Here is a 12,722-nt window from a genome sequence, read left to right as displayed (position 1 = left end):
GACAATTTTAGTGGTTGGTTGTGGGGGCCAGTGCAGTAACATAGGCAAGAAATGCTCATGTTGCCTCTAAGTAGGGATAGATTTGAGAAGAAGAAAATGTATTGGAGTTGGGCGCTGACGCATGACCCGAGTAAATGCGGAGATGTATTCATGAATGGGAAGATTCAATATTGTTGGGATGTTAATTCTCTCCACATTAATCTAGAATCCTAGCAGACGAATCGTTGGGTTGAAAGGTATAAACATTTTAAGTTCTTGATATGTGTTAGCAATTTTGCTTTCCAGAGAGTAGAAGTTATTGGTCCTCTTACCAACACTCTATCTGTTTCATCAGCATTGAATGTTCATTTTAAGAAACTTTGTGAGACTTCTCAGTAAAGATAGTGAACTAAACATACACATGGCTACTTCCATTCCTTACAGAAACTCCACTAAAATGGCACAAAGATTTTTCTTAAGGTAAAAAATTATGGAGATGGAGAAAACAAGAGAGAAGACAGTGATAAACAAAATTCTTGAAACTGGAAAACAGATAAGAAAACTGAATCTTAAGCTAGTACTGGAACATCTGAGAACCAACCTGATTTATACCTCAGAATCTCCCAGAGGTTCAGTAGTCGGTGGCACCAGGCATTCTGGGAGTAAAGATGAATGGGGTGAAAATAAAGATTGGTTCATGTCTGTATAAGATGATGTGAGGTCCCCTCCTTTTCTGGGCAGCTGGAAATATGACCCTCCCTCACTCTAGCAAAAGACTAGAGATTTGAAGACGTTGAAATAGAAAATCTCTGGTTTGAGGGCTTCTAGGTATAGTTGAGGGTGCAAGTATAGTGAAATACTAAGATTCATTGTTGTTGACATACTCGATGCTGAGATTCTCAGCCGTCTTCCTTCACTTGGCTGTTAGAATACTGACAGCCAGACCTTTTTACTTCAGGCAAAAAATAGAGTTTTCTCTGGGAAATCTGGCCCAAAAGGAAAGACCTGGAGTTTCCCAAACTAAATGGCTCAGCCAGATCACCCTGTAGTGCAGCTCACAGTTGACAAACTTCACCTGTGTATTCAGAACTTCTATTCAGCTTTTTCATTTCTTAGCTGTAAGTAGACAGCTGCAGATTAACCGAGGAAACTCTAGAAAACAAAACACAGTCAAACAGAAAAAAAACAACTTGGAGAAACAGATTAGGCAGGGAGAAGTAAGCTTCAAAAAGAAAAGGAAAAGAAACCTCATTAATATCTTCAGAGATGAGCATATATTGCAAACATGAAATATTTAGGATACTATTTAAAAAGAACATACTGAGAAAAAAAAAGGGCTCTTGGAAATTAAAATTATGATAGCAAAAGTGAAAAACTCAAAAACAAAGTTTAGAAGATGGTTAAGGAAATCTCCCAGAAAATAGAATAAAAAGATAAAGATGGAAAAAGGTAGAGAAAATTAGAGAATTTGTTCAGGAGGTTCAATATTCAAATAATAGAAGTTCTGTAAAGAGAGAATAGATGAAACTTGAAAGGATCAAATCATTAATGAAGTTGTTCAAGAAAATTTCCCGGAACCAAAAGACTGAGTTTCCAGAATCAAAGGGCCTACCCCAGTACATGAATGAAAATAGATCCACACCAAGGTATATGTGGTGATTTTTCATATCAAACACTGGGACCAGAAAAATCCTACAAGCTTCATGCGAGAGAAAACAGGTTTAATTCAAAGATTAGAAGTCAGAATGGTTTCAGACTTTTCAAAAGCAACGGTGGAATCTAGAAGACTGGAGCCATGCCTTCAGAATGATTTTCAACTTAGAATTCTATATGCAGTCAAATTATCAAGTGTAAGAGTAGAATAGAGACGTTTACCAAAAAAAAAAAGTTTTTCCCACTGTTTCTCAGGAAGCTGTTGGAGGACGTACTCAAGCACAGCAAAGGAGTAAACCAAGAAAGAGGAAGACATAAGATCTAGGAAACAGGAGATCCACCACGGTAGAGTGATGGTCCAGGGAGGATAGCTGGTCCAAATTGGAACAAATCATAAGGCTCCATGAGAGACTGCTACAGAAAGGTGAAAACTGATAGGAGAGAGGAAACTTGGACATTTGTCCAAAAGGTTGGGATTAAATTACTAATACATGCGTAGAAAACTAAGCAAATTGAGAAATAGGAGGCTATTTCTAATATAGTCTAGAGGCATGTTATTTAGGGTCATTAAGGTAAATGCCAAAATAATCAGAAGAGGTGAAAGTGATTGGCTGTGGTGAGTGCAGAATGGCAGGGCCTGCTGATTTTATAACAAATTTTGTAGAACCATTTGGCTCTTGAAACTGCATATATGACTGATAAAAATAATTATTGATGAAAAAGACTTGGCCAGTTTAATGAAAAGTGATATTTTAAATCTTTGTAAAAATTACTAGAGAAGTTGAAATATTTTGGTATGTACGTTTCCTTACTACTTTTGACTCAAATTTTCCTGTCATCTGTCAACACAAATCAAAACCTTGAGAGCAGAGACCAGTGGTCCTTCCTGTTGAAGTTGGAAGGTCTGGGAATCCTTCAGACTGTGTTCCCTCAGGCTTTCCTTTGTTCCTTAAAGACCCTGCACTTAGATCAGATTTCTGCAGACTGTGGAAAACCTCTATCTGAATGACCTTGGCCTTTCTTCCTCAGGTTGTCCGCACAAACCAGTGTGCAGGAGAGTTCGTCATTACCTTCCCTCGTGCTTACCACAGTGGCTTTAACCAAGGCTACAACTTTGCAGAGGCCGTCAACTTTTGCACTGCTGACTGGGTGAGTCTGTAGTGTGGTGGGCTGGCAGAGAGAAGCAGGAGGGTTTTGGGGAAGCTCAGGCACTAGAGCCTCCAGACTTGGCCACGCTCAACTTTGAACCTCTCCACAGTTGCCAGCTGGGCGCCAGTGCATTGAGCACTATCGCCGGCTGCGAAGATACTGTGTCTTCTCCCATGAGGAGCTCATCTGCAAGATGGCTGCCTGCCCAGAAAAGCTGGACCTGAATCTGGCAGCAGCTGTGCATAAGGAGATGTTCATTATGGTGCAAGAGGAGCGGCGTCTGCGAAAGGCCCTGCTGGAGAAGGTGGGTGGTAGGGAGAGTGCCCTGAATCAGGCACCCTAGCCTGGCAGAGGTAAGGGGAAGGACCTCTTAGTAGAAGATGTAGCTTCTATTTTTGGGGTGTGGTCAACAGAACTAGATGCATCTGCATTGGAAACCACATTCCATTCTCTGCACTACCATTTACCAACAACCGTGAGCAAGTTAATTTACTTCACTGAGCGTGAGTATCCATATCTGAAAAATGGGGATTATAATAGTACTTATCTTTTTGGATAGTCAGTGGATTAAAAATAATGTTTGTTAAGTAACTGACCCATAGCAGGTGCTGGTATAGCTGCTATTCATCATTATTTAAATAACCTAACAAGACAGATTGGCATGTAAAACCCCCACTGTTGATTAGCTGGGTGACCTTTTCAAGTTATTTAACCTCTTATAGTCTCATTTCCCCACTCTGTAAAATGAGAATAAATACCTAACTTGCAAGGTGATTGTAAAGCTTGAGCAAGCTGCTTTATGTCAAAGCATTTATTTGTAATGTATGTAGCATTATACAATGTGTATATATATATATACACGCACATACATATACATATATATACAATATAGCAACAATGTAGCAGCTGCTATTATAATACATGAAGAAAATGATTGAAATATGGGACATTTCTTAGGAAATGCCATTTTATTACCTTCAGATGGTTCAGTAGCTCAGATTAGGGTAATATCACCAAGTAGAAGGCAGTCTTCCTTTAATTGATTTCTCATGAGCATGTATCAGTTGTGTTGTAGATGAGTGGGACCACTACTCCTGTGGTTCAGCTGCCTTCTTAAAGCTTCCAGTTGACTTACCCAGTTAGGGAATTGACTTAGTGAGAGTCCTCCATAGGATTCCAAAGGAGTGCTGGTCCTGAGGGATCCCTTGCTGCCCATTTAGGGTAATACTTTGTTGTTTTAAAGCTCATTTATAACTTTCCTATGAGCATGGGCTGTAAGGAGAGTTGTAGCTACGGTAAGTGTTGGAAGTCTTGGGCATGTCAGTCTGTAACATTAGTTAGTAAGCCCCTGGGCTTTTCCAGGCATCATTTTCTCTCTCCGCTGTTATTAAATGATGACTCTGGGGCTGTGCCAGACTACAGGAAGGAGCCAAAGCAAGATGGGAAGACTAGAAATTCTCATCCTGACATTCAGAATTCTTTATACTTGGCCCTTACCTTAGAGAAAGGTTCTGGACCCCCAGTCTTGGAATTCTGTAAAAGATTGTGGGGGGGGATCTGTGTGTGTGAGAGAGTGTGAATACTTTTCTGGGGAGAGAGAGGGCTCATAGCTTGCATCCAATTCTCAGAGGAGTCCGTGATCCAAAAATACCTAGGGGCTTTATGCTTAGAACATTCTCTGGCTCCAGGGTCAAAATAGACTGAAGTCAGATTCTCACTTTTGGCAAGTTACTGACTCTCTCTGAGACTTAGTTTCCTCCTTAGTTTAGTAAAATGAGATAGGCCTGTGAAGCAGGTATCCTTATCTGAAAATTAGAGGGAATAACAGTAAATATTTGTTGAGTGCTTATTCTCCCCCCATCCCGCATAGTCACCATGCTGTGCATTAGATCCCCTAAACTTACTCATCTTCTAACTGAAAGTTTGTTCCATTTCAACCAACATCTCCCCATTTTCCCTGCCCCTCAGCCCTTGGCAACCACTATTCTGTTCTGTTTCTATGAATTTGGCTTTTTTAGATTTCACATATAAGTGATATAGTGTTTGTCTTTCTCTGTCTTATTTGACTTAGTATAATGCCCTTAAGGTCATCCATCTTGTCACAAATGGCAGGATTTCCTTCTTTCTCATGGCTGAATAATATTCCATTGTGTATGTATACCACATCTTTATCCATTCATCTGTTGATGGACTCAGGTTGTTTCCATATCTTGGCTATTGTGAATAATGCTGCAGTGAACATGGGAGTGCAGGTATCTCTTTGAGATCCTGATTTCATTTTCTTTGGATATATACCCAGAAGTAGATTGCTGGATCATATGGTAGTTCTGTTTTTTAAATTTTTTGAGGAACCTCCATACTGTTTTCCAAAGTGGCTGTACCACTTTTACATTCCCACCAATAGTGTACAAGAGTTCCCTTTTCTCCACATCCTCCCAAATACTTCTTATCTCTTGTCTTTTTGATAATAGCCTTCTAATAGGCATGAGGTGATATCTCATTGTGGTTTTGATTTGCATTTCCCTGATGATTAGTCATGTTGAGCATCTTTTCATGTACCTTTTGGCCATTTGTGTGTCTTCTTTGGAAAAATGTCTATTCAAATTTTCTGCCCATTTTTTAATTGGATTGTTTGTTTTTTTGGTGTTGAGTTGTATGAGTTCCGTATGTATTTTGGATATTAACCCTCTATCAGATAGATGGTTTGCAAATATTTTCTCCCATTCCGTAGGTTGCCTTTTCATTTTGTTGATGGTTTCTTTTGCTTTGCAGATGTTTTTTAGTTTGATGTAGTCCCACTTGTTTATTTTTGCTTTTGTTGCTTGTGCTTAGGTGTCATATCCAAGAAATCGTTGCTAAGATCAGTGTCAAGCCACTTTTTCCCTGTATTTTCTTCTAGAAGTTTTATGGTTTGAGGTCTTATGTTTAAGTCTTTAATCCATTTCAAGTTAATTTGATGAGTGGTATAAGATAAAGGTCCTGTTTGATTCTTCTGCATGTGATTATCCAGTTTTACCAGCACCATTTCTTAAGAGAATATCCTTTTCCCATTGAGTATTCTTGGCTCCCTTGTTAAATATTAATTGACTGTATATATGAGGGTTTATTTCTGGGCTTTATTCAGTTCTATTGGTCTGTGTGTCTGTTTTTATGCCAGTACTATACTGTCTTGATTATTATAGTTTTGTAATATAATTTGAAATCAGGAAGTATGATGCCTTCAGCTTTGTTCTTTCTCAAGATTGCTTCGGCTATTCAGTCAGGATCTTTTGTGGTTCTACTTATTCTAAGTGCTAGGATACTTTTCTAGGTCGTTAGTTGCTTTACCTTTGTTAATCCTCATAACAACCTAATGAGCATGGTACCATTATCTCCCTTTTACAACATAGAGAAACTGAAACCGAGAGAAATTTAATTTACTCAATATCACACAGCTAATAAGTGACAGAGTGTGATTTCTAATGTGTAATGGACTCAGATGTTAGGCAGAGGTTAGGTGTTAAAGTCAGTATAGAAGACAAAAACTCTTAGTCAGATTTCCGTTTAAAATCTCTAAAATTGCCCATAATGTATGGCATTTTGTCGTCTTTCAATTACTCCAACATTGCTGCTTTTTCTGTTTTTGGAATGGATTGCTGTTTCTTAATCTGAGCAACAGATGACATCATTGGCTTATTATAGGTTTGGAAGCCCATGTTGTTGAAAAGAAAATTGTATCTTTAAACATGGGACACAAGCACATAGAGTTTCATTTCTGTAAGTTATATATGTACACACAGTGTGTCCTGCCTGCTAAGCAGCCAGCATGGTACCTGGAACACAGTGGGCCCTCAGTGACTTGGAAGCCAGCATTGCTCCCCAGTACACAGCCTACTCTCACACATTGCTACCTCTCTGGTGCCTTGGTCCACCACTTTGCTCACCTTCTCTCATCCTAAAGGCCCTTTCTGATGATCTGAGTCTTACCTGATTTTTCTTCATCTCACCCACACTTATCTTGACCTGGTTCATCTAATTGCCCAGCTTTGAAAGTCTGGACTTCATAGAGACAGTGTACTCCTTGGAGTTTGGTCTTCCCCACAGTTCTCAGCATAGATTTGAGTCTAATGTGAGGCTCAGTGGTGGCTGAGATGGGGGTTTCTGCGGCCCTGTTCTGGTTCTATTAATGTGTGTGGGTTGAACCACTCCCAGGGCATCACGGAAGCTGAACGAGAGGCTTTTGAGCTGCTCCCAGATGATGAGCGCCAGTGCATCAAGTGCAAGACCACGTGCTTCCTGTCCGCCCTGGCCTGCTACGACTGCCCTGACGGCCTTGTCTGCCTTTCCCACATCAATGACCTCTGCAAATGTTCCAGTAGCCGGCAGTACCTGCGGTGAGCCCAGGGGCCTACCTGGAGGAAGTGGGCTAAGGAGGGGAATGCAGAGCTGGACCAGATGTGCTCTTCCCTGTCCTCTTCCTTCAGGTATCGGTACACCTTGGATGAGCTCCCTGCCATGCTACATAAGCTGAAGGTTCGGGCCGAGTCCTTTGACACCTGGGCCAACAAAGTGCGAGTGGCCCTGGAGGTGGAGGATGGGCGGAAGCGCAGTGAGTGATGGGGGGACGGAGGGACTCTACAGGCAAGTTCTATTCCCTTTTCTTCTGTACCTCCAACCCCTTTCCTCAATACTGCCTACTCCTTGCTGCTCTCATTCTCTCTCCAGGCCTTGAAGAGCTGAGGGCTCTAGAGTCTGAGGCCCGTGAGCGGAGGTTTCCTAACAGTGAGCTGCTGCAGCGACTGAAGAACTGCCTGAGTGAGGCGGAGGCTTGCGTGTCCCGGGCACTGGGTCTGGTCAGCGGCCAGGAAGCTGGGTATGGTAGCAGGAGGCGTTGGGCACAGATAGTCTGCTGAGGAGCCAGCACCTAGGAAAAGTACTACAAGGGGTGGACTCTGAGTACCATTGGGCAGACGACATCAGCAGGAAGCTGACAAGCACTGCACTGTGAAGTGGCCTGGGAGGTGTTGGGGAAGGCAAGGAGACCAGGCACCTAGAATGGAGAAGAGCACCTCAGTGCTAAGAAAGCTAGAAATGTTTCTTTTTATCAGTACCTAGAGGAGATTTCAGACAGGATGGTGGATTTTGTGGGCAGGGAGGAGTTGTAGAAGGTTTAGGGGCAAGAAAAGGACACAGGAGCATAAATTTGATCATAGAGTTCACAGTAGAGGATGGATTGAAAAGGACGTCCAACTTCTGTTACCGTCAACTAATTTCTAAGCTCCCCCTCAAATATATCCTCTATTTCTCTCTTCTAATTCTTTCTTCTCATCATATGAATGCGCTTGTATCTTAAAACCCTCCCTCTAACCTGGGCAGTTGGGGGAAACGGTGAAGTATGAGAGATCACAGTGGGCAGGTGTGAGGAAAGGTGTTGGGTCTCAGCACAGAGATGGAGGGAGGGGACTGGGTTTGGACCTGAAACCCCACATGTGAAACTCCATAGCCCCCACAGGGTGGCTGGTCTACAAATGACCCTGGCTGAGCTCCGGGCCTTTCTGGACCAGATGAACAACCTGCCTTGTGCCATGCACCAGATTGGGGATGTCAAGGTGAGGAGGGGTGGACTTGGAGTGCTGCTGAGGGATCATGGGGATTGGGGGACCTGAGCAGCAGGCCACTCTTGGCTCTCTTAAAAAGTGTCAAGTATTTGGGCCAGACAGGATACACATGTGAGAATAACGGGAGGTAGGAGACAAAGGGTCTAGCAATTGCCCCTTAAAGATGGGATTTGAGGGGCAGGTGGCAAGGGTACGAGTACAGGATGCAAAGTCAAGGGAGGGTTTCCTGGCAGAGGTGGAAGAGGAGAAAGGAAGTAACAAGGGTGTTTGTGGGCCTGGAAGGCTGAGTCAAGTGCAGGAAGGTAGAAGAGAAGTGGGATGGAGAGGGTAGTGGTTACCAGCATGAGCATAGGGGTTTGTGAAAAGGCCAAGCATAGCAGAGCATTTTAGTGCAGAGGGTCTCCTGGTGCTATACATCAGAATCCTCTGGGGACTTAAATAAAGCACAGACTTCTGACCAACCCCTGTAAAGAATCTCTAGGGGTGGGGCCCAGGAATCTGCATTTTAACACATTCCTTAGGGTATTCTAACAGGCAGTGAGCTGTTAGGAACCACTGTCTTATAGCATAGTGAAGGAGGAGAGCCCAGCCCATGTTAGGCTCTCCACAAATACTGGAGGGTAAGAAGGTAGGTGGGGCAAGGGTATCTGGTGGTGGGACCTCTGAGTGGGCCCAGCTGAGGAGTGTGTTCTTCATCTATATCCTGGTAGGGTGTTCTGGAACAGGTGGAGGCCTACCAGGCTGAGGCCTGTGAGGCCCTGGCCTCACTACCCTCCAGTCCAGGGCTACTGCAGTCCCTGTTGGAGAGGGGGCGGCAGCTGGGGGTGGAGGTTCCTGAGGCCCAGCAGCTCCAGCGGCAGGTGGAACAGGCGCGATGGCTGGATGAGGTGAAACGCACGCTGGCTCCCTCAGCCCGAAGGGGCACCCTGGCTGTCATGCGGGGACTGTTGGTTGCGGGTGCCAGTGTAGCCCCTAGCCCTGCTGTGGATAAGGCCCGGGCTGAGCTGCAGGAGCTGCTGACCATTGCTGAACGCTGGGAGGAGAAGGCCCACCTCTGCCTGGAGGCCAGGTAGGTCCAACCTCTTCCCTTCCCTGCTCTGCCCCAATCTTCAAAGTTTAGTGAAGAAGCTGAAGATGATTCCAGTGGGTGGCCTTGGGCACCAGACTCCTGTGTTGGTATATTGACTTTCCTCCCCTCCTCCCCTTTTTTATTCCCTATCTGGACTTTTTTTTTTTTTTTTTTTTTTTAACTCCGTATACATATAAAGACAGAGATAGGCTCATGGGGAAGCAGAGATGGACAGATAGAGATGTAGAGAGGACTGGCTCCACAGGCTGATGTGTGCATATATACAGGAGCACAAGTACCAATAAGCAGATGAACAGATGTCAGTAGAAAGACACCATGCACAGGACAATATGACAAACTACAGTATAAGATTAATACCACAGGTTGTCTGTGTAGGCACTGCCAGCAGTCTGACAGACTGGCAGACAAGCAGAGGCACAAGGGTTGTGGCAGAAGTTAGGTGCATGCAGTCTGGAACAAGCAGGGACTGGCAGCCACCCACAGGCAGAATACATGCAAGTAGGCCCAAGTGGCAGCCCCTAGGGGCCTATGTTGATATATTTGGTGGTCAGACTGGGCTTTTGCTCAGGCAGACCACCCCAGGTTGAGGCCTCTTTTTTTTCCCCTACCTTTAGACAGAAGCACCCACCAGCCACACTTGAGGCCATAATCCATGAGGCGGAAAACATCCCTGTTCACCTGCCCAACATCCAGGCTCTCAAGGAGGCTCTTGCTAAGGCCCGGGCCTGGATTGCTGATGTGGACGAGATCCAAGTGAGGACCCTGTTGCCCCCTACCCTCTACTCCAGACCTTGAGTCCAGCCAGGAGAGATGGCATATATTGGGTTATGCTGGGTTGGGTTGGGTTCCTAGAGAGAGGAAGGGGTCACAGCACATTGTGAGAAGGCAAAATGTGCTTTGTGAACAGTGTGAGGAGGGGTTGCGAGCCTGGCCTGAGGGAAGAGAGGATGTTGGTTAGGGTAAGAATGGTGGGGGTAAGGAGGATAGAAGAGGCAAAACACAACAAAATAACCAGTCTGGTGTCCTGGGGGCTGAGCCAATGGTTGTAGGAGCTATGGGAGAGAGCCAGGCAGGTGGGCATGCCTGCCTTAGGACAAGCTCTGTTGTTTCCTGCCTCAAGATTGCATGAAGTCTAATCCATCTGACCTGCTCAGGGGAGCACAGGTGACATCAATAGATGTGGCAAGTTAAATTGAGCTTTCTCTTGCCCCTGTCCCAGAATGGTGACCACTACCCTTGCTTGGATGACTTGGAGGGCCTGGTGGCTGTGGGCCGGGACCTACCTGTGGGGTTGGAGGAGCTGAGACAGCTAGAGCTGCAGGTACTGACTGCACACTCCTGGAGGGAGAAGGCATCCAAGACTTTCCTCAAGAAGAATTCTTGCTACACACTGCTGGAGGTGAGGCTTGAGACCCTGACCCACAGCCTCTCTTGCTCTTGGCCTGCCTGTTGTGTGACGGCTCATATGAGAACATGGGGTTTTGGGGGCTCTTGGGAGGGAAGGAGAGGGGATAGGAGGTAGGGGAAGCCCAGTCATCCCCTGCCCCATCTGCCTGCCTCAGGTGCTCTGCCCGTGTGCAGATGCTGGCTCAGACAGCACCAAGCGCAGCCGGTGGATGGAGAAGGAGCTGGGGTTGTACAAATCTGACACAGAGCTGCTGGGGCTGTCTGCACAGGACCTCAGGGACCCAGGCTCTGTGGTAAGGAGCTTGGGCCCAGATGGGAGAAGAGCCTGGTGATGATAGAGTGCCTGAGTCGGGTGACCATGGGCAGACCGCTTACTCCCTGAGCCTCAATTCTGGTTTGGGAGTGGGGTGTTAATGGCACCACACAAGGGAGAGGATGGGCTGCTGACCTTCTCTCCTCCTGTCCTGGGCACGGCAGATCGTGGCCTTCAGGGAGGGAGAACAGAAGGAGAAGGAGGGTATCCTGCAGCTGCGTCGCACCAACTCCGCCAAGCCCAGTCCACTGGCATCATCGACCACAGCCTCCTCTGCAACCTCCATCTGTGTGTGTGGGCAGGTGCCGGCAGGGGTGGGAGCTCTGCAGTGTGACCTATGTCAGGACTGGTTCCATGGGCGATGTGTGTCGGTACCCCGCCTCCTCAGCTCCCCGAGGCCTAGTCCCACCTCATCCCCACAGCTGGCCTGGTGGGAGTGGGACACCAAATTCTTGTGTCCGCTGTGCATGCGCTCACGGCGCCCGCGCCTGGAGACCATCCTGGCACTGCTGGTAGCCCTGCAGAGACTGCCTGTGCGGCTGCCCGAGGGCGAGGCCTTACAGTGCCTCACAGAGAGGGCCATCAGCTGGCAAGGCCGTGCCAGACAGGCTCTGGCCTCTGAGGATGTGACTGCTCTGTTGGGACGGCTGGCCAAGCTTCGCCAGCGGCTGCAGGCTGAACCCAGGCATGAGGAGCCCCCTACCTACCCTTCAGCCCCTGCCTCTGACCCTCTCAGAGAAGGCAGTGGCAAGGATATGCCTAAGGTGAGCTGACCAGCACAGCTCTTGTCCTGAAATTCCTGTCTCTTAGCCCCCACCCATATTTAGGCTCCAGCCCTGCCCCTGCTCTCTGACTTTCGGTCTTCTTTGGCCCAACCTCCCTGCCCTGTTCTGCATCCTGTCCAGATCCCTAGACTGCTCCCTGCCGGCAGCCTGTGTCTACCTTCCTCCTCTAGGAGTTGGAGGGTCCCAAGTTTCGGGTTGTAGGGGAAGAATAGGGCCTGGTTCTTCAGTTCAGTTACCACTACCTGTTCTTGCTCTCCTTGGCAGGTTCAAGGGTTGCTGGAAAATGGAGACAGTGTGACCAGCCCTGAGAAGGTAGCCCCGGGGGAGGGCTCAGGTAAGAGAGGTAGGTCTAGGTGTGGGTAGGCTGTTTATTGAATATCACCAGAGTGACCCACGTGGTCCTCAGCTCTGTTGTGGTGGTGGGGATACAACCAGGGGCAGCCTCTAACCAAGCCTGTCCCTGCAACCCCCCAGACCTGGAGCTGCTGTCCTCGCTGTTGCCACAGTTGACTGGCCCTGTGTTAGAGCTGCCTGAGGCAACCCGGGCCCCCCTGGAGGAACTCATGTTGGAGGGAGACCTGCTTGAGGTAACCCTGGATGAGAACCACAGCATCTGGCAGCTGCTGCAGGCTGGGCAGCCTCCAGACCTGGAGCGGATCCGCACGCTTCTGGAGGTGAGGAGAGGGATCACGGGCAGGGCTAGGAGGTCAGCCCAAGCAGGCAGAGAGCCTAGGCCTGACCACTGGCCC

General features: G+C 46.8%; 1 protein-coding gene across 13 annotated transcripts in view; it reads left to right on the top strand.

Moving 5' to 3' along the window:
* Positions 1 to 12,722, top strand: part of KDM5C (lysine demethylase 5C) — a 37,809-nt gene that overhangs the window by 17,114 nt on the left and 7,973 nt on the right. For 7 of the 13 annotated variants that reach the window (XM_046672772.1, XM_046672763.1, XM_046672766.1 and 4 more), the window contains 13 exons: positions 2,662 to 2,781; positions 2,891 to 3,085; positions 6,973 to 7,154; positions 7,245 to 7,369; positions 7,486 to 7,633; positions 8,264 to 8,369; positions 9,089 to 9,447; positions 10,083 to 10,221; positions 10,688 to 10,867; positions 11,031 to 11,168; positions 11,353 to 11,952; positions 12,238 to 12,316; positions 12,448 to 12,647. In XM_046672772.1, the coding sequence (XP_046528728.1) occupies positions 2,662 to 2,781; positions 2,891 to 3,085; positions 6,973 to 7,154; positions 7,245 to 7,369; positions 7,486 to 7,633; positions 8,264 to 8,369; positions 9,089 to 9,447; positions 10,083 to 10,221; positions 10,688 to 10,867; positions 11,031 to 11,168; positions 11,353 to 11,952; positions 12,238 to 12,316; positions 12,448 to 12,647 (2,571 nt within the window). The remainder of the gene's footprint in view (positions 1 to 2,661; positions 2,782 to 2,890; positions 3,086 to 6,972; positions 7,155 to 7,244; positions 7,370 to 7,485; positions 7,634 to 8,263; positions 8,370 to 9,088; positions 9,448 to 10,082; positions 10,222 to 10,687; positions 10,868 to 11,030; positions 11,169 to 11,352; positions 11,953 to 12,237; positions 12,317 to 12,447; positions 12,648 to 12,722) is intronic. The other 6 variants (XM_046672764.1, XM_046672769.1, XM_046672768.1 and 3 more) reach the window with 4 other exon arrangements.

The sequence above is a fragment of the Equus quagga genome, chromosome 10 (assembly GCF_021613505.1).
Source record: "Equus quagga isolate Etosha38 chromosome 10, UCLA_HA_Equagga_1.0, whole genome shotgun sequence".
Taxonomy (NCBI): domain Eukaryota; kingdom Metazoa; phylum Chordata; class Mammalia; order Perissodactyla; family Equidae; genus Equus; species Equus quagga.
The sequence above is the reverse complement of the archived record's forward strand: the minus strand, read 5'-3'. Positions and strand labels throughout refer to the sequence as shown.